General features: G+C 48.9%; 1 protein-coding gene across 2 annotated transcripts in view; it reads left to right on the forward strand.

The window, feature by feature from the left end:
- Positions 1 to 20241, forward strand: part of plcb1 (phospholipase C beta 1) — an 867193-nt gene that overhangs the window by 621493 nt on the left and 225459 nt on the right. For both annotated transcript variants that reach the window (XM_043696584.2, XM_043696585.2), the window contains exons 12-14: positions 5587 to 5669; positions 7187 to 7271; positions 9892 to 10069. In XM_043696584.2, coding sequence (XP_043552519.1) covers positions 5587 to 5669; positions 7187 to 7271; positions 9892 to 10069 — 346 coding nt within the window. The remainder of the gene's footprint in view (positions 1 to 5586; positions 5670 to 7186; positions 7272 to 9891; positions 10070 to 20241) is intronic.

The following is a 20241-nucleotide window of genomic DNA, read 5'->3' on the forward strand; positions in this document are numbered from 1 at the left end:
ATCAATTTTATGAAGTCGGAGGCCATGCCTGTGGGGGGTCTTGTCAGAGTACCCGATCTTGGGGGTGGAACCCGTTTCCCTTTCAGGTGGTCACAGAGAGGTTTCCTATATGTAGGCATTTTTATCATCCCAGCCTTCCATCAATTAGAGTCATAGAGATGTACAGTATGGAAACAGACCCTCCGGTCTAACCTGGCCATGCCAACCAGATATAGAACATAGAACATTACAGCGCAGCACAGGCCCTTTGGCCCTCAATGTTGCGCCGACTAGTCATACCAATCTGAAGTCCATCTAACCTACACTATTCCATGTATGTCCATATGCTTGTCCAATGACAACTTAAATGCACTTAAAGTTGGTGAATCTACTACCATTCTGGATCAATGGTGCTGGAAGAGCACAGCAGTTCAGGCAGCATCGAGGAGCTTCAGCAAAATCGATGTTTTGAGCAAAAGCCCTTCATCAGGAATAAAGGCAGAGAGCCTGAAGCGTGGAGAGATAAGCTAGAGGAGGGTGGGGGTGGGGAGAGAGGAGCATCTACTACCATTGCAGGCATACACTTACCACTCTCTGAGTAAAGAAACTACCTCTGACATCTGTCCTATATCTATCACCCATCAATTTAAAGCTGTCCCCCCTTGTGCTCGCTATCACCATACTTGGAAAAAGGCTCTCCCTGTCCACCCTATCTAACCCTCTGATTATCTTATATGTCTCTATTAAGTCACCTCTCAACCTTCTTCTCTCCAACGAAAACAGCCTCAAGTCCCTCAGCCTTTCCTCATAAGATCTCCCCTCCATACCAGGCAACATCCTAGTAAATCTCCCCTGCACTCTTTCCAAAGCTTCCACATCCTTCTTATAATGTGGTGACCGGAACTGTACACAATACTCCAAGTGCGGCCGCACCAGAGTTTTGTACAGCTGTAGCATAACCTCATGGTTCCTGAACTCGATCCCTCTATTAATAAAAGCTAAAACACTGTATGCCTTCTTAACAACCCTGTCAACCTGGGTGGCAATTTTCAAGGATCTGTGTACCTGGACACCGAGATCTCTCTGCTCATCTACACTACCAAGGATCTTACCATTAGCCCAGTACATTGCATTCCGGTAACTCTGACCAAATCACCTCACACTTGTCCGCATTAAATTCCATTTGCCACCTCTCAGCCCAGCTCTGCAGCTTATCTATATCTCTCTGTAACCTAAAACATCCTTCGTCACTATACACAACTCCACGGGCCTTAGTGTCGTCTGCAAATTTACTAACCCACCCTTCTACGCCCTCATCCAGGTCGTTTATAAAAATGACGAACAGCAGTGGACCCAACACCGACCCTTGCGGTACACCACTGGTAACTGGACTCCAGGATGAACATTTCCCATCAACCACCACTCTCTGTCTTCTTTCAGCAAGCCAATTACTGATCCAAACTGTTATATCTCCCACAATCCCATTCCTCCGCATTTTGTACAATAGCCTACTGTGGGGAACCCTATTGAACGCCTTGCTGAAATCCATATACACCGCATCAACCGGTTTACTCTCATCTACCTGTTTGGTCACCTTCTCAAAGAACTCATTAAGGTTTGTGAGGCACTACCTACCCTTCACAAAACCGTGCTGACTATCCCTAATCAAATTATTCTTTTCTAGATGATTATAAATCCTATCTCTTATAACCTTTTCCAACACTTTACCAACAACTGAAGTAAGGCTCACTGGTCTATAATTACCAGGGTTGTCTCTACTCCCCTTCTTGAACAGGGGAACCACATTTGCGATCCTCAAATATCCCAGTCCAATCTAGTCCCACCTGTCAGCAGCTGGCCCAGATCCCTCCAAACCCTTCTTGTTCATATACCCATCCAAATGCCTCTTAAATGTTGCAACTGTACCAGCCTCCACCACATCCTCTGGCAGCTCATTCCATACACGTACCACCCTCTACGTGAAAAAGTTGCCCTGTAGGTCGCTTTTATATCTTTCCCCTCTCACCCTAAACCTATGCCCTCTAGTTCTGGACTCCCCCACCCCAGGGAAATGACTTTGCCTGTTTACCCTATCCATGCCCCTCATAATTTTTTAAACCTCGATAAGGTCACCCCTCAGCCTCCAATGCTCAGGGAAAACAGCCCCAGCCTATTCAGCCTCTCCCTATAGCTCAAATCCTCCAACCCTGGCAAGATCCTTGTAAATCTTTTCTGAACTCTTTCAAGTTTCACAACATCCTTCTGATAGGAAGGAGACCAGAATTGCACGCAATATTCCAACAGTGGCCTATATGAAACTAACTTTGTGCAGTTGCTGGAGGAGATAAGACAGGGCCTTCAGCGCTGGGAAGATCTTCCGATATCCTGGTTGGGTAGAATAGCTCTGGTCAAAATGAATGTTCTTCCTCGTTTATTATATCCCATGTGAATGCCCCCTTTGATGCTGCCTGGGCTTGGATTGGATCTTTCATCTGACGTCACAGGTGGCCTCTTATTAAGCTTGTCAAATTGCAGCTTCCCCAGGAGATTTCCCAGACTTTAAGAAATATCAGTTGAGTTCCCTATTATCCTCTGTGGCTGACTGGGCTTGCCAGGACCCGCGGTCAATCTGGCTGGAGATCGAGGCCTCCCAGGCGAAGTGCCCCCTCATTAATTTGTTGTTTATGGACAAGATGAGGACTGTTATGGACCATTGCAGAAACCTGATTGTCCTTAACACGGTTAAAGCATGGAGAATGATGCGATAAGGTGAGGACAATTTACAAAATCCTTCCCCTTTCACTCCCATGGCAGGAATGTTAGGATTCCGGCCGGGATCGATGGATTCTGGCTTTAGGCTCTAGGAGTCCAGAGGAGTCTCTTGTTTGGGAGATTTATTTAACGGGGAGGTCATGATGTCTTTCGAGCAGCTGAGCCAGAAATATGAACTATCTGGAAGAGACTTCTTTCATTATTTTCAGATTCAGGACTTTATACAGAAAGAGTCTACATTAATGGTTAGTCCCTGTAAGTCAGATGTGGAGAGTACTTCGGTCCATGGGTACTCTCTCGGTCAGCACCCTCTATCATTTATTAGGAGGTAGTGTCTCAAAGGTCATTGAGCGTGTGCGGAATCTGGATTCAGGAATTGGGGGGTGGAGATCTCGTCAGAGGCGTGGGAGGATATTTGGGAGAACGTAAGGAAGATTTCGATTTGCAATAGGACGCAGGTTATGCAGCTGAAGATACTCCACAGGGCTTACTTGGCACCAGAGCGGCTTGCGAAATTTAAGACAGGAGCGTCCCCAAACGTAAAACAGATGTTGGTACTCTTATTCGTTGCTTATGGTCACGTCACAAGCTTCGTAGGTATTGGGGCACTATAACGAGCATTTTGGAAGGGGTCTTGGGAACCGAGGTCAAGGTCGATCTGGTGTCCCTCCTCTTGGCTTCGCCGAATCTCACCTTTTTGGACACGCATGGGAAGAAACTGTTTAATATTCTTTCATTTTGGGCGAGGAAGAACATCCTGATGAGCTGGATGTCGGAAAATCCCCCGGGATTCTCAGGGTGGCGTAGATTAGTTATGGAGCACATCTGCTTGGACTTCCTCACGAGTATGGTGCACCAGAAAATGGAACTGTTTTATAGGACATGGCGGCCCTTTCTGAAATATATAGACACAGACTTGTCGGCTATATTGGTCAGGGGCTTTGTGTAGTCATGAGGGCTGTGTCTGGTGGGCCGGGGACCACTGGGAGGAAGAATTCTGAATAAATACAGGTTTGTCAACTGATGCTCCTGGTGGTAGGGAGCTTTGGTGGGATTGCGCTGAGTGTTGTAACTTCATTTAATTTAATTTGCCTTGGTTCAACTCGGTTTAAAGTCATAGAGAAATTTAGTTTGTTTTTTTTTGATTGAGTTATTTATTGATTTGTAGTTTGTGTAGGTTTTATTCTCTCTTTTTTCTTCTCAATTGTTTGTGGAGTAGAGCAGTAGTTTGTTTATTGTTATATTATAAGATTGTTATGCTTTTTTGTGGTAATTTTCTAATTTTGTGAAATATTCAAAATCCTTTTCTCAATTAAAATATTCACAAAAAAAAGCGAACATTTCAAGATGTAATGAGCTTTATGAGTGAGGGTTGAGAGGGGCAAAAATAAAGGAAACAGAGTGGATGACAGGAGAGAATGGGTGGCAAAGGAGTTAAGTCTCCGATAGGGGCATACGGAATTGAGTTGGTGCAAGAGAGGTGTGCCTAATGCAGGCTGAGTGAGAAATACTGTAAACTGAAACGAGGGAAGGAAATGGGGACAGAGTTTATGGTCAGAAATTATTGAGCTCAGTGTTCAGTTCAGAAGGCTGCAATGTGCCTTGGCGTGAGAGTAAGGAGGGGAGTTCAACTAACATGGCACTCAAAGCTTGCGAATAAAGTCGGGCATTCTGAAAGCTGTCCAATATAGGGGACAGCACATGGTACACAGCGGGTACAGTATAATAAATCGCCGGAATCACGGCTTCACCTGAAAGGAGTGTTTGGGGCTTTAGACATTGGAGAGAGAGGAAATGAAAAGACAGGTGCCAGGTCTCCTGCTTTTACATGGAAAGGGGTAGTGGGAAAGGGATGGGGTATTGAAGAGGACCAAGGAATGGACCAGCTTTTCACTGAGAGAACAGTCCCTTCAGAATTCTGAAAGGGGGAGAGGAGGAGATGACATTGAAGGTGGTGCTAATGATGGATAATGAAGCTGGGGACAGCAGAGGTCTCAAGCTGAGGACAAAGGGAACTCAACTTTCGCTCATGAAGGGAAGGAATGACAGGATACATCCAAGAAGAGAGACTGACAGGGCTCTGATAATCACAGTGGCTCAGGGCAGGAGGAAAGAGAAAACAGCATCTCAGAAATGCTGCTGTCGAAGGTTTCACCCTTTGAACTGATGTGGTGGAAATGGAAGAACAGGAGAACAGAATGGAGTCCTTACAGGCAGTAGGATGTGAGGATGTGTAGTCAAGGTAACTGTCTGAATGGATGGGCTTTTAAAGTATTCATAGTCTATTGGCAGGAATGGAGACAGAAAAGTCAACAACAAGAAGGGAAGAGTTGGAGGTGGACCATGTGAAACACACAGAAAAGTGAATATTGGAAGCAAGACTATGTGTTAATTTTTTTTCATACTTGCCTGTATCTTTGTTGGAAGAATATTTCCCTATACATTGCTGGTGCATGGCCGAACTGAATAGGTTTGTTGTGTGCTCAACGTATTATCAGTCTGTTTCAGATTGTAGTCTGTTTCCTTTCCCTATCTCCTTCAGTCATTCTCATTCGAAGGTAGGCTCCAGAGCAAGGTTTGCAGGTAATAATGGCAATTCTCATCTTTTTTCAAAGAGAGATGCGTTATTTAAATTAGGGACTTGGACTCTGGTCACTCAAGCAGCTACATTTTCATGTCAAGCAGCAACAAAGTTTTGCAGCTGCCCTGATTTGTGGAGCTTTCTTAAGACATCCATATCACCGTTCACTGAATTAATGAGTGAAACGGTGAACATTGTGGCTCATTTTGATTGTGAAATTTAGATTTAGTTTCTTTCTTCCATTCCTTTTGCAGGAAGTAATTGAAGCCATCGCTGAGTGTGCTTTCAAGACCTCGCCTTACCCTGTGATCCTCTCCTTTGAAAACCATGTTGATTCGTAAGTGTTTACAACAGTGTTCAGCGATGATGTATTGTGGCAATTATTACACTGACACAAAGGGAAGAGACAAGGCAAGTGGATGAAAGCACACTAGGCTACCCTTGAAGGCATCTACATACTATATGTCAAACATTCATATTTAGGCCCCCCCCTTTAATGGAAGGACAGGTGCAGCAAAAAGAAGGTACATTTATGTACTGCCTACCATTTAGCAAATGTTCCTTTAAAACCCCTTTGATGTAAGTGTGATTACGTCCACGTTTAAAATGGGAGCAATGTTGAATGCACTCGTCACTATCACAGGATTATTTAAAAAGTGAAAGCAGCTTGTTCATGTTTTAAACGAAAATGCTTTTTCATGAACATTTCACTTTATTGGGGTGTGGGAGATCAGAGAGACACTCTTGATAGGATAGAGTCGAAGTGTGGTGCTGGAAAAACACAGCCAGCCAGGCAGCATCTGAGGAGCAGGAGAGTTGACATTTTGCGCATAAGCTGTTCATTAGATAGGTAACATTGACGAGGAGCATCAAGGTAGTGTAGTTCTTTTGTTAAAGTTGAGATTGGATGTCAACAGAGTTGAAGAGTCACAGTCATAGAGTCATACAGCATGGCAACAGACCTTTTGGTTCAACTAGTTCATACCAACCATATTCCCAAATTAAACTTCCCAAACTGCGTTTGGCTCAAATCCGTCCAAACCTTTCCTGTTAATGTACTTATCCAAATGTCTGTTAAATATTCTAACTGTTCCTGTATCAACCACTTCCTTAGGCAGTTCATTCTATACATACGAACTACACTCTGTAAAGAAGGTTGCCCTTCAGGTCCTGTTTTAAAACTTTCTCCTCTCACCTTAAAAATATGTCCATTAGTTTTGAACTCATCCAACGTAGAGAAAAGCCCCTTGCTATTCACCTTATCTATGCCCCTCATGATTTCATAAAGCTCTATAAGGTCATCCCTCAACCTCCTTTGCTCCAATGAAAAAAGTCCCAGTCTATCCAGCCTAGTTTCATAACTCAAACCCTCCAATCCTGGTTTCTAATTTAATAATGTCCTTCCTATAGCAGGGAGAACAGAACTGCACACAGTATTCCAGAAGATGCCTCACCAATGTCCTGTACAACCTCAACATGACATCCCAACTCGTATACTCAAAGGTCTGAGCAACGAAGGCAAGAGTTTGGATGGGTATATGAATAGGAAGGGTTTAAAGGGATATGGACCAAGTGCTGGCAAATGAGACTAGATTAGGTTAGGATATCTGGTCAGCATGGACGAGTTGGACTGAAGAGTCTGTTTCCATGCTGTACATCTCTATAACGATGTAACAGGAGAGAAAACTGAATGAGGAGGTCCAGCAGCAAGCACTTTGCCTCTTGTGTTCCATTGTTGGAAATGGCCAACATGGAGAGAAAGCAAATATTGACATGGTGCTTGATCTGACATAAAAAATACACACATTGTAAATACATTGGTGTTCCTGGCAATTTATCTTTATCTTTCTTCAGTCCAAAACAACAGGCGAAGATGGCAGAGTACTGCAGGTCGATATTTGGAGATGCATTACTGATGGAAGACCTGGAAAAATACCCGGTGAGTGTGTGATTCGTCATCAACAATGAACTAACTTTCACTAAATCCTAAATTTTCAGCGCTTTGGGGAGGCCAAGACATTTTTTTTTATGTATAGTTCTGGTCTCCACACTTTAGGAAGGTGAGGTGTATTTGACAGAGCACAGGGGAGATTTGCGGAAATGGGAAGAGGGATTTTAGCTTACTGGTTCAGATGGAGAACCTGAAGTTGTTGCCTTTGGAACAAAGGAAAGTGAGGGGAGGTTTGAGGATGGTCTATGAGATTTCGGCAGATTTACATAAGGCAGGTAAATTGTACATGGGTAAGGCAACACCGATTTATGATTTTGATGGATTTGACTGAGTTGGGGTAGAGCTCTGTTTAGATCATGTGTGACCTTTCCAGTGACCTTCCCAACTTACCAACCATCAAGGCCTAGTAATTGGTCAATTAGTGACCTTTTAAGAGCCTCTTCACCACAGCCTAATGTTTCACTCTGTTCCCAGCAATCTGCCCAAGCAGTAAACCAGAATGGCCTGTCCAAACAGGTTTACGGCTGCGTTTCTCCAATCTGGGGGTCAGAGGTTAGCCACTAACCCTTTGCATCCGATGCACTCCCTCCCTCCCTCCCACACCACCTCACTCCCCCCCTCCCTCCCACACCACCTCACTCCCCATGATCACACCCTTCCCCCATGACCACACCCTCCCCCATGACCACATATCCCCTCCCCATGATCACACCCCCTCCCCATGACCACACCTCCCCCATGACCACACCATTTCCCTCCCACTAAGCACACCACTCCCACTCCATGGCCACTCCCCTCCCTCCTCCATGACCACTTCCCCTCCCTACCCCCATGACCACAAACCCTGCCTACCTCCATGACCACACCCTCCCTCTTCATGACCATTCCCCCTGCCCCCCATGTCCACTTCCCCTGTCAACTCCATGACCACTACCTGTGCCCTCCACATGACCACACCCTTCATCTCCTTGACCACTCCCCATCCCTCCCACCATGACCACTTACCCCCATGCGCTTGACCACTCACCCTCCCTCTCCATTACCCATCCCCACAACTACACCCCTTCCCTCCCTACGCCAAGTGCTGGAGAAACTCAGCAGGTCTGATAGCATCTGTGGAGGCGGAAACAGATTTGATGCTTTAAGTCTGGTATGATTTATCGTCAGAACTGATTTGGAGGTGCTGGTGTTAAACTGGGGTGTACAAAGTTGATAATCTCACAACACCAGGTTATAGTCCAACAGATTTATTTGGAAGCACTAGCTTTTGGAGCGCTGCTCCTTCATCACAACCACCCGATGAAGGAGTGACACTCTGAAAGCTAGTGCTTCCACATAAACCTGTTGGACTGTAACCCGGTGTTGTGCGAATTTTAACTTCAGAACTGGAGTTTCTCCAGCATTCTCTGGGCTTGTTTCAGATTTCCAACATCCACACTGTCTTGATGATTGATGGTGATTAATTTATTGTTGTCACATGTACTGAGACAGAGTGAAATGGCTACGAGGAAAGGTTAAAAAGACGAGGATTGTTTCACTGGAAAGGTGGCAGCTGAGCGGAGACCTGATCGAGGCCTGGAGAATCATGAGAGGCATAGACAGCGTGGATAGTCAGAGGCGTTTCCCCAGGGTTGAAGTTTCAATTACAAGGAGGCACAGGTTCAAGGTGAGAGGGGGAAAGTTTAAGGGAGATGTGAGAGGGAGGTTTTTCATAGAGAGCAGGAGGAGCCTGGAATGCATTGCCAGAAGAGATGGTGGTAACAGGCACATTGGTGACTTTTTTTTTAGATTACTTACAGTGTGGAAACAGGCCCTTCAGCCCAACAAGTCCACGCCGACCCGCAACCCACCCATACCCATTCCCCTACATTTACCCCTTCCCCCAACACTACGGGCAATTTAGCCTGGCCAATTCACCTAACCACATTTTTGGACTGTGGGAGGAAACCGGAGCACCCGGAGGAAACCCACGCAGACACAGGGAGAATGTGCAAATGCCACACAGTCAGCCGCCTGAGGCAGGAATTAAACCTGGTCTCTGGCGCTGTGAGGCAGCAGTGCTAACCACTGTGCCACCCATTTAAGAGGCATCTGGATGGTTACATGAATAGGGAGGGAGTAGAGGGATTTGGACCAAATAAGAGCAGAAGGTTTGTTTGTTAGTTTAGTTAGGGCATTATGATCAGCACAGGCTTGGAGGGTCAAAGAGCCTGTTGCTGTGATGTATTCCTCTTTGGTTCTATCATTCTTTTTGAAAAGTGTTGCTTTGTGTGCTATCCAGGCATACAAAGTGCGTCAGGGTAACAGAACAGAGTGCAGTGTTATAGCTGTGGAGAAGGTGCAGAGAGAGGGAGAGATCAGAGTTAACATTTGAGAGTGGGTCTTGACTGGTTCCTATCCAGGAAGCATGTCAAGCTGAACGTAAGACAAAGTGATATAAGCTTTGCGAACCTGAAGTGTGATTATTTCGAACATCTGAGAACCAGAAAACGTAACACAGTCGCAACGTGATGGAATGTTCAAGCACACGTCATCATTTCGCTTGTGAATGTTCTCCCACTTCCGTCCAATTGTTTTTAAAAAAATAAAATTCTCCTTTTTATCTTAGCTCGAGGCGGGAGTGCCCTTGCCCAGCCCGCACGACATGATGGGTAAAATTCTCATCAAGAACAAGAAGAAAGGCCACAAGCCGACCGATGGAAGTGCCAAGAAAAAGCTCAGTGAGCAGGCATCAAACACACACAGCGACTCCTCAAGCGTCTTTGAGCCCTCGTCCCCAGGAGCAGGTATGCTGACTCTCGGCTCTCAGCTCGCTGCGATTGGTGGGCAACAATTAAACAAGATCAGTTTTGGTGAACATGCCCGCACAGCGGCAATGTTCCGATGGTACACAACAGCCTGGTCATTGACATCAGTACAGATGGGCTACCATGTGCAATCTCTAAAGTTGATGAATGTGTGCTGTCAGTATACATTGCGGACTCTCGATCAGGGTCAGGGTGTAGTAGCGTTAGCAAGGCTGCGAAATAAGCGTGGGGTCAGGATATCATTCACTCCAGCTTTGCTCACCTGCACAAATCAGGTACCCAACGTAGAGCTGCATCGTTAATCAAAGTTTTGGAAATGGGAATCGCTGCAGCACAGGGGTGGGGAGAATTAGACTGATAGTGCTGGATAAACTATGGAATGGGCTGGTGGGAATTGACAGAGTAGTTAGCACTGTGGCCTCGCAGCGCCAGGGACCCGGGTTTGATTCCAGCCTCGGGCACCTGCCTGTGTAGAGTTTGCACATTCTCCCCATGTCTGTGTGAATTTCTGCCGGATGCTCTGGTTCCCTCTCACAGTCCAAAGATGTGCAGGTTAGGTGGATTGGCCATGCTAAATTGCCCAGAGTGTTCAGCAATGTGTAGGTTAGATGCATTAGCCATGGGAAATTCAGGGTTACAGGGAAAGGGCAAGGGGATGGGTTTGTGTAGGATGCCCTTTGGAGGGTTGATGTGGACTTGTTGGGCCAAACGGCCTGTTTCCTCACTGTGAGGATTGTATTCTAAATACCTGAAACCCATGGACAAGGACAATACACAAGATAGCCACCCACACGAGTTACGAGATAGAGTACCAACATCCTACCTTCCCAGGGTCAGCCCCACATTGAACACGGTACAAGGAAAGGGTCAAAGTCCCATGACTTGAAATCTCCATTTCGGATCACTCCCGTCGTCAGGGCAACCATGCTGGCAGGTCATGCCTGGGTTGGCAGGATATGGATGTTAATCTGTGATGCCAATCCAACTGAAGCAGAAACTGAAACATTAAAGAAAAGGCTATTTTTCCCTCAGCATCTGTTTCAGCCTCAAAGTCAGTTATGTGAGTCAACCATTTATTTGAGAAGGCATTTTTGACTCCGGTGCTAAGTTTGCCTTTTGCAAATTTAAACCAGGTATCCTGTTATTTTCTCATGTCTCTCTGCCATGAAATGGGCAGTGGATATCTCGCTTCTGGATCAATGGTGCTGGTAGAGCACAGCAATTCAGGCAGCATCCGAGGACAGGCAAAATCGACGTTTCGGGCAAAAGCCCTTCATCAGGAATAAAGGCAGAGAGCCTGAAGCGTGGAGAGATCAGGACATGGTTGAAGAGCTTCAGGGCTGAGGAAATGACCTGGGAGTTGCAGTGGGAGAGAGACTCCCTGAGATTCTTGTAGAGAGAGGAGGAAAACCTCTTCAAGGCAGGCATCCTTGCTGCCTGAACTGCTGTGCTCTTCCAGCACCACTGATCCAGAATCTGGTTTCCAGCATCTGCAGTCATTGTTTTTACCTCGTTGATTTTAACCCTACTGCGAATCCTCTTGCAAGGATGCCTGCCTTGAAGAAGTTTTCCTCCTCTCTCTACAAGAATCTCAGGGAGTCCCTCTCCCACTGCAACTCCCAGGTCATTTCCTCAGCCCTGAAGCTCTTCAACCATGTCCTGATCTCTCCACGCTTCAGGCTCTATGCCTTTATTCCTGATGAAGGGCTTTTGTCGAAACGTCGATTTTGCCTGTCCTCGGATGCTGCCTGAATTGCTGTGCTCTTCCAGCACCACTGATCCAGAATCTGGTTTCCAGCATCTGCAGTCATTGTTTTTACCTCGTGGATATCTCGCTGCCTAGTGTCAATGCATGTTTCCACAGTTCAGTCTTACATTCTGACTGGACCTTGTGATAACCCTGTGTTCGGAGTCAACCCTAAAGCAAGATATAAACATCATAATGTGTTAAGTTCTTTCATTGTTAATTTAGCTTGCATTAGTAGAGGTCTCTGTATCCGGAAGGGGAATAGATCAGGAAGGGGGCAGGAGGTCAAGATTAATGTAAAACCAGCAATGTCTCTGGATACCTACATGTGCGTATTGGACATTGGTGAAGACTATTCCACAGAATCACCACAGAATCCCTACAGTGTGGAAGCAGGCCAGTCAGCCCATTAAATCCACACCAAACCTCCAAAGAGCATCTCACCCAGACCCACCCCATCTTTGTATGGCTAACCCACCTACTTGCACATCCCTTGACACAATAGACAATTTAGTAAGACCAATCCACCGAACCTGTGCATCTTTGGACTGTGGGAGGAAGCCCACACAGACACAGGGGAAAATGTGCAAGCTCCACACAGACAGTCCCCCGAGGCAGGAATTGAACCCGGGTTCCCAGCACTGTGAGGCAGCAGTGCGAACCACTGAGCCACCTAATTTGACTGTACTATTTGGCTACTGAGATTCCTTGAAGTATAGTCAAGGAATTTAACATAAGCCTGATTTTCTGAAGAAACTTACGTATAGACTGTTTCAATTTGAGACGGAAAAGAAAATACAGTGGAGAAATGAAATTTGAATGCAAGGAAGTCTCTATATTGAAAGACAGAAATGGACATATTAAAAACAATGTCATATATTCCATAAAGTGTATGGATGGAGGAAATAAAAATTCTCCTTGAGGTGATTGTGAAATCACAGACGGAAGATGCACACTGCTCAACTTGAGATTTAAAAGTTGGTTTTGGTAATTTGAGAAATCCTGGTCCTTTAAGTCAGCTGTCACTCACCATCAGTTAAACCAAATCAGATACATTGTCAGTGATGCACCAAATACTAACATAACTCCAAACGCTGCACTGACACAACAACTCACTTCCACCCGTAGACATCCAGGAATTATTTAGAAGGGACTAATGTTGCGCATCTGGACCCTTTATGGATTTGCCTATAACCTCTACAGCTTTGCAGCAAGTTGAAAACAGCAAAGGCTGGGGAACATTGAGCTCTCCAATTTCATATAATAGGGCTGTTTTCCCTGGAGCGTGGGAGGCTGAGGGGTGACCTTATAGAGGTTTACAAAATCATGAGGAGCATGGACAGGGTAAATAGGCAAAGTCTTTTTCCTGGGGTCGGGGAGTCCAGAACTAGAGGGTATAGGTTTAGGGTGAGAGGGGAAAAATATAAAAGAGACCTCAGGGGCAACGGTTTCACACAGAGTGTGGTACGTGTATGGAATGAGCTGCCAGAGGAAGTGGTGGAGGCTGGTACAATTGCAACATTTAAGAGGCATTTGGATGGGTATATGAATAAGAAGGGTTTGGAGGGATATGGGCCGGGTGCTGCCAGGTGGGACTAGATTGGGTTGGGATATCTAGTCGGCATGGACGGGTTGGACCGAAGGGTGTGTTTCCGTGCTGTACATCTCCATGACTCTATGACTCCCTCCCCATCCCCGAACTCCATTTCCAGACCCACCTCCTTCCTTCCACTGCTCCTTGCCACCAACCGGATTCATTCCTCCTATTGACCAACCAGGTCGTACCCTCTACCTGTCTGCACCTTTCCCCACTTCGCCACCCTGTCCACCTGCCAACCCCTTTATCTGCAGCTCCCCCTCCACACCCACCCCCAGTCCTGAAGAAGGGTTACACCTGAAAAGTCGACTTCTCCACCTCCTGATGCTGCCTGACTTGCTGTGTTCTTCCAGCCTCCTGCCTGCCTGTTTTAGATTCCAGCATCTGCAGTGTTTTTGTCTCTATCACAGCTGGTCAGGCAGCTTCAGTAGAGAGAGAGCAAGTTTACGTTTCGAGACTAAATGACTCCATCAGCAGGTTGCTTTGCTCTGATGCATTAGCCTTTTGTGCGTTTCAAGCTCCTTTTATAACTTCTATAAAAAAACACAGCCTCCCCCTCTGTGTTTAAGTTGCTGCTGTTAGCAGCCACTGCTCTCGAGGAGATTGTGAGGGGTCATGTTGTGATGGAGATGATCCCTGATAGGAGAGTAAATGTTGGGTAAGTGTGAACAATCCTGCATTAAAATTGGCTGCAAAATATCAGTGACCTGATCAATGCATTGGATTATTAAACCCTAAGAACCTGGAGTGAGACAGGAATTCAGTTGAATAAGCTTTATTGTCACATATACTTGCATGGGCAAAGTGAAAGATTTATAAGTTGTCACATTACAATGCAATCTCAGGGACTAAGGTATCCAGGTACAGATTCTTAGTTACAGTTTAGTAACAGTCGAACGATGTCACCAACACACAGCAACATGAGAGTAACTAAATACAATCCTTCGTTACAGAAGACAGAAATAAAGTAGAAAAATGTTACATTGCAGCTATAACACAGTATGGTCAAACATCAGTCTCCCTGCAAAGGATCTCAGCATGTGAACTAATTCAGGGCGTCTGACCACTGGCTGCTGGCTCGCTCTGGGCTGGGTCACTGGTCACTGACGTCACCGCTCCTGGTCACTGACATCCTCGCTCCTGGTCACTGATGTCCTCACTCCTGGTCACTGACGTTCTCGCTCCTGGTCACAAATGTCATCACTCCTGGTCAATGACGTCCCAGCTCCTGGTCACTGACGTCCTCGCTCCTGGTCAATGACGTCCCCGCTCCTGGTCACTAATGTCCTCGTTCCTGGTCAATGACGTCCCCGCTCCTGGTCACTGACGTCCCCGCTCCTGGTCACTAATGACCTCGCTCCTGGTCACTAATGTCCCTGCTCTTGGTCACTATTGTCCTCGCTCCTGGTCACTGACATCCCCGCTCCTGGTCACTGACGTCCCCACTCCTGGTCACTAATGTCCCTGCTCCTGGTCAATGACATCCCCGCTCCTGGTCACTAATGTCCTCGCTCCTGGTCAATGACGTCCTCGCTCCTGGTCACTGATGTCCTCGCTCCTGGTCACTGACGTCCACGCTCCTGGTCACTGATGTCCCCGCTCCTGGTCACTGACGTCCCCGCTCCTGGTCACTAATGTCCTCGCTCCTGGTCACTGACGTCCCCGCTCCTGGTCATTGACGTCCCTGCTACTGGTCACTAATCTCCCCGCTCCTGGTCACTGATGTCCTCGCTCCTGGTCACTGATGTCCCTGCTCCTGGTCACTGACGTCACCGCTCCTGGTCACTGATGTCCCGCTCCTGGTCACTGATGTCCCTGTTCCTGGTCACAGATGTCCCGCTCCTGGTCACTGACGTCCCCGCTCCTGGTCTATGATGTCCCGCTCCTGGTCACTGATGTCCCGCTCCTGGTCACTGATGTCCCTGCTCCTGGTCACTGATGTCCTCACTCCTGGTCACTGGCGTCCCCACTTCTTGTCACTGATGTCCCCGCTCCTGGTCACTAATGTCCTCGCTCCTGGTCACTAATGTCCCTGCTCCTGGTCACTGATGTCCCCGCTCCTGGTCACTAATGTCCTCGCTCCTGGTCACTAATGTCCCTGCTCCTGGTCACAGATGTCCCCGCTCCTGGTCACTAACGTCCTCGCTCCTGGTCACTAATGTCCTCGGGGCTGGTCACTGATGTCCCTGCTCCTCGTCACTAATGTCCTCGCTCCTGGTCACTAATCGCCTCACTCCTGGTCACTAATGTCCCTGCTCGTGGACACTAATGTTCTCGCTCCTGGTCACTAATGTTCTCGCTCCTGGTCACTGATGTCCCTGCTCCTGGTCACTGATGTCCTCGCTCCTGGTCACTAATGTCCTCGCTCCTGGTCACTGATGTCCTTGCTCCTGGTCACTAATGTCCTCGGTCCTGGTCACTAATGTCCTCGCTCCTGGTCACTAATGTTCCTGCTCCTGGTCACTAATGTTCTCGCTCCTGGTCACTAACGTCCTCGCTCCTGGTCACTGACGTCACCGCTCCTGGTCACTGATGTCCCTGCTCCTGGTCACTGATGTCCCGCTCCTGGTCACTGACGTCCTCGCTCCCGGTCACTGATGTCCCTGCTCCTGGTCACTAATGTCCTCACTCCTGGTCACTAATGTCCCTGTTCCTGGTCACTGATGTCCCTGCTCCTGGTCACTGATGTCCTTGCTCCTGGTAACTGATATCCCGCTCCTGGTCACTGACGTCCCCGCTCCTGATCTCTGATGTCCCGCTCCTGGTCACTGATGTCCCTGCTCCTGGTCACTGACGTCACCGCTCCTGGTCACTGACGTCACCGCTCCTGGTCACTGATGTCCTCGCTCCTGGTCACTAACGTCCTCGCTCCTGGTCACTAATGTCCTCGGGGCTGGTCACTGATGTCCCTGCTCCTCGTCACTAATGTCCTCGCTCCTGGTCACTAATCGCCTCACTCCTGGTCACTAATGTCCCTGCTCGTGGACACTAATGTTCTCGCTCCTGGTCACTAATGTTCTCGCTCCTGGTCACTGATGTCCCTGCTCCTGGTCACTGATGTCCTCGCTCCTGGTCACTAATGTCCTCGCTCCTGGTCACTGATGTCCTTGCTCCTGGTCACTAATGTCCTCGGTCCTGGTCACTAATGTCCTCGCTCCTGGTCACTAATGTTCCTGCTCCTGGTCACTAATGTTCTCGCTCCTGGTCACTAACGTCCTCGCTCCTGGTCACTGACGTCACCGCTCCTGGTCACTGATGTCCCTGCTCCTGGTCACTGATGTCCCGCTCCTGGTCACTGACGTCCTCGCTCCCGGTCACTGATGTCCCTGCTCCTGGTCACTAATGTCCTCACTCCTGGTCACTAATGTCCCTGTTCCTGGTCACTGATGTCCCTGCTCCTGGTCACTGATGTCCTTGCTCCTGGTCACTAATGTCCCTGCTCCTGGTCACTAATGACCTTGCTCCTGGTAACTGATATCCCGCTCCTGGTCACTGATGTCCCCGCTCCTGATCTCTGATGTCCCGCTCCTGGTCACTGATGTCCCTGCTCCTGGTCACTGACGTCACCGCTCCTGGTCACTGACGTCACCGCTCCTGGTCACTGATGTCCTCGCTCCTGGTCACTAATGTCCCTGCTCCTGGTCACTGATGTCCTTGCTCCTGGTCACTGATGTTCTTGCTCCTGGTCACTAATGTCCTTGCTCCTGGTCACTAATGTCCTTGCTCCTGGTCACTAATGTCCCTGCTCCTGGTCACTGATGTCCCTGCTTTAGTCACTGATGTCCCCGCTCCTGGTCACTAACGTCCTCCCTCCTGGTCACTAATGTCCTCGCTCCTGGTCACTAATGTCCCTGCCCTTGGTCACTGAAGTCCTCGCTCCTTGTTACTAATGTCCCTGCTCCTGGTCACTGATGTCCTCGCTCCTGGTCACTGATGTCCCTGCTCCTGGTCACTAATGTCCTCACTCCTGGTCACTGATGTCCTTGCTCCAGGTCACTAATGTCCCAGCTCCTGGTCACTAATGACCCTGCTCCTGGTCACTGACGTCCGCGCTCCTGGTCACTAATGTTCTCGCTCCTGGTCACTGATGTCCCCGCTCCTGATCACTGATGTCCCCGCTACAGGTCACTAATATCATCGCTCCTGGTCACTGATGTCCTCGCTCCTGGTCACTAATGTCTTCCCTCCTGGTCACTAATGTCCCTGCTTTGGTCACTGAAGTCCCCGCTCCTGGTCACTAATGTCCTCCCTCCTGGTCACTCATGTCCCTGCTCCTGGTCACTAATGTCCCTGCCCCTGGTCACTAAAGTCCTCGCTCCTGGTCACTGATGTCCCTGCTCCTGGTCACTAATGTCCTCACTCCTGGTCACTAATGTCCCTGCTCCTGGTCACTGATGTCCTTGCTCCTGGTCACTGATGTTCTTGCTCCTGGTCACTAATGTCCTCACTCCTGGTCACTAATGTCCCTGCTCCTGGTCACTGATGTCCTTGCGCCTGGTCACTGACATTCTTGCTCCTGGTCACTAATGTCCGCGCTCGTGGTCATTAATGTCCCTGCCCCGGTCACTGATGTCCCTGCTCCTGGTCACAGATGTCCCTGCTCCTGGTCACTGATGTCCTCGCTCCTGGTCACTGATGTCCCTGCTTTGGTCACTGAAGTCCCCGCTCCTGGTCACTAATGTCCTCCCACCTGGTCACTCATGTCCCTGCTCCTGGTCACGAATGTCCCTGCCCCTGGTCACTGACGTCCTCGCTCCCGGTCACTGATGTCCCTGCTCCTGGTCACTAACGTCCTCGCTCCTGGTCACTAATGTCCCTGCTCCTGGTCACTAATGTCATCGCTCCTGGTCACTGATGTCCTCGCTCCTGGTCACTGATGACCCTGCTCCTGGTCACTGATGTCCCCGCTCCTGGTCACTAATGTCCTCGCTCCTGATCACTAATGTCCCTGCTCCTGATCACTGATGTCCCTGCTTTGGTCACTGATGTCCCCGCTCCTGGTCACTGATGTCCCTGCTCCTGGTCACTCATGTCCCTGCTCCTGGTCACTAATGTCCTCACTCCTGGTCACTAATGGCCCTGCTCCTGGTCACTGATGTCCCTGCTCATGGTCACTAATGTCCTCGCTCCTGGTCACTGACGTCCCCGCTCCAGGTCACTGATGTCCTCGCTCCTGGTCACTGATGTCCTCGCTCCTGGTCACTGATGACCCTGCTCCTGGTCACTGATGTCCCCGCTCCTGGTCACTAATGTACTCGCTCCTGGTCACTAATGTCCCTGCTCCTGATCACTGATGTGCCTGCTTTGGTCACTGATGTCCCCGCTCCTGGTCACTGATGTCCCTGCTCCTGGTCACTAATGTCCCTGCTCCTGGTCACTGATGTCCCTGCTTTAGTCACTGACGTCCCCGCTCCTGGTCACTAATGTCCTCCCTCCTGGTCACTAATGTCCTCGCTCCTGGTCACTAATGTCCCTGCCCTTGGTCACTGACTTCCTCGCTCCTGGTTACTAATGTCCTTGCTCCTGGTCACTAATGTCCTCGCTCCTGGTCACTAATGTCCCTGCTCCTGGTCACTAATGTCGTCGCTCCTGGTCACTAATGTCCCCACTCCTGGTCACTGATGTCCCAGCTCCTGGTCACTAATGTCCTCACTCCTGGTCACTGATATCCCTGCTCCAGGTCACTAATGTCCTCGCTCCTGGTCACTAATCTCCCTGCTCCTGGTCACTAATGTCCTCGCTCCTGGTCACTGACGTCCACGCTCCTGGTCACTGATGTCCCCACTCCTGGTCACTGATGTCCTCGCTCCTGGTCACTGATGTCCTTGCTCCTGGTCACTAATATCCCTGCTCCTGGTCACTGATGTCCTAGCGTCTGGTCACTGATGTCCTCGCTCCTGGTCACTGATGTCACTGCTCCTGGTCACTAATGTCCTCCCTCCTGGTCACTAATGTCCTTGCTCCTGGTCACTAATGTCCTCCCTCCTGGTCACTAATGTCCTCGCTCCTGGTCACTGATGTCCTCACTCATGGTCACTGATGTCCCTGCTCCTGGTCACTAATGTCCTCCCTCCTGGTCACTAATGTCCTCGCTCCTGGTCACTAATGTCCTCCCTCCTGGTCACTAATGTCCTCGCTCCTGGTCACTAATGTCCCTGCCCCTGGTCACTGACATCCTCGCTCCTGGTCACTAATGTCCCTGCTCCTGGTCACTAATGTTCCTGCTCCGGGTCACTGATGTCCTTGCTCCTGGTCACAGATGACCCTGCTCCTGGTCACTGATGTCCTCGCTCCTGGTCACTGACGTCCCCGCTCCTGGTCACTAACGTCCTCGATCCTGGTCGCTAATGTCCCTGCACCTGGTCACTACAGTCCTCGCTCCTGGTCACTAATGTCCTTGCTCCTAGTCACTGATGTCCCTGCTCCTGGTCACTAAATCCTCGCTCCTGGTCACTAATGTCCTCGCTCCTGGTCGCTAATGTCCTCGCTCCTGGTCACTAATGTCCCTGCTCCTGGTCTCTAAAGTCCTCGCTCCTGGTCACTTATGTCCCTGCTCCTGGTCACTGATGTCCCTGCTCTTGGTCACTGACGTCACCACTCCTGGTCACTGATGTCCCTGCTCCTGGTCACTAATGTCCTCGCTGCAGGTCACTGACGTCCCCACTCCTGGTCACTGATGTCCTCACTCCTGGTCACTAATGTGCTCGCTCCTGGTCACTGATGTCCCCGTTCCTGGTCACTAATGTCCTCGCTCCTGGTCACTGATGTGCCCGTTCCTGGTCACTGATGTCCTCGCTCCTAGTCACT

The sequence above is a fragment of the Chiloscyllium plagiosum genome, unplaced genomic scaffold (genome assembly GCF_037043375.1).
Source record: "Chiloscyllium plagiosum isolate Xiang-an unplaced genomic scaffold, Cpla_swu_hap1 HiC_scaffold_10, whole genome shotgun sequence".
Taxonomy (NCBI): domain Eukaryota; kingdom Metazoa; phylum Chordata; class Chondrichthyes; order Orectolobiformes; family Hemiscylliidae; genus Chiloscyllium; species Chiloscyllium plagiosum.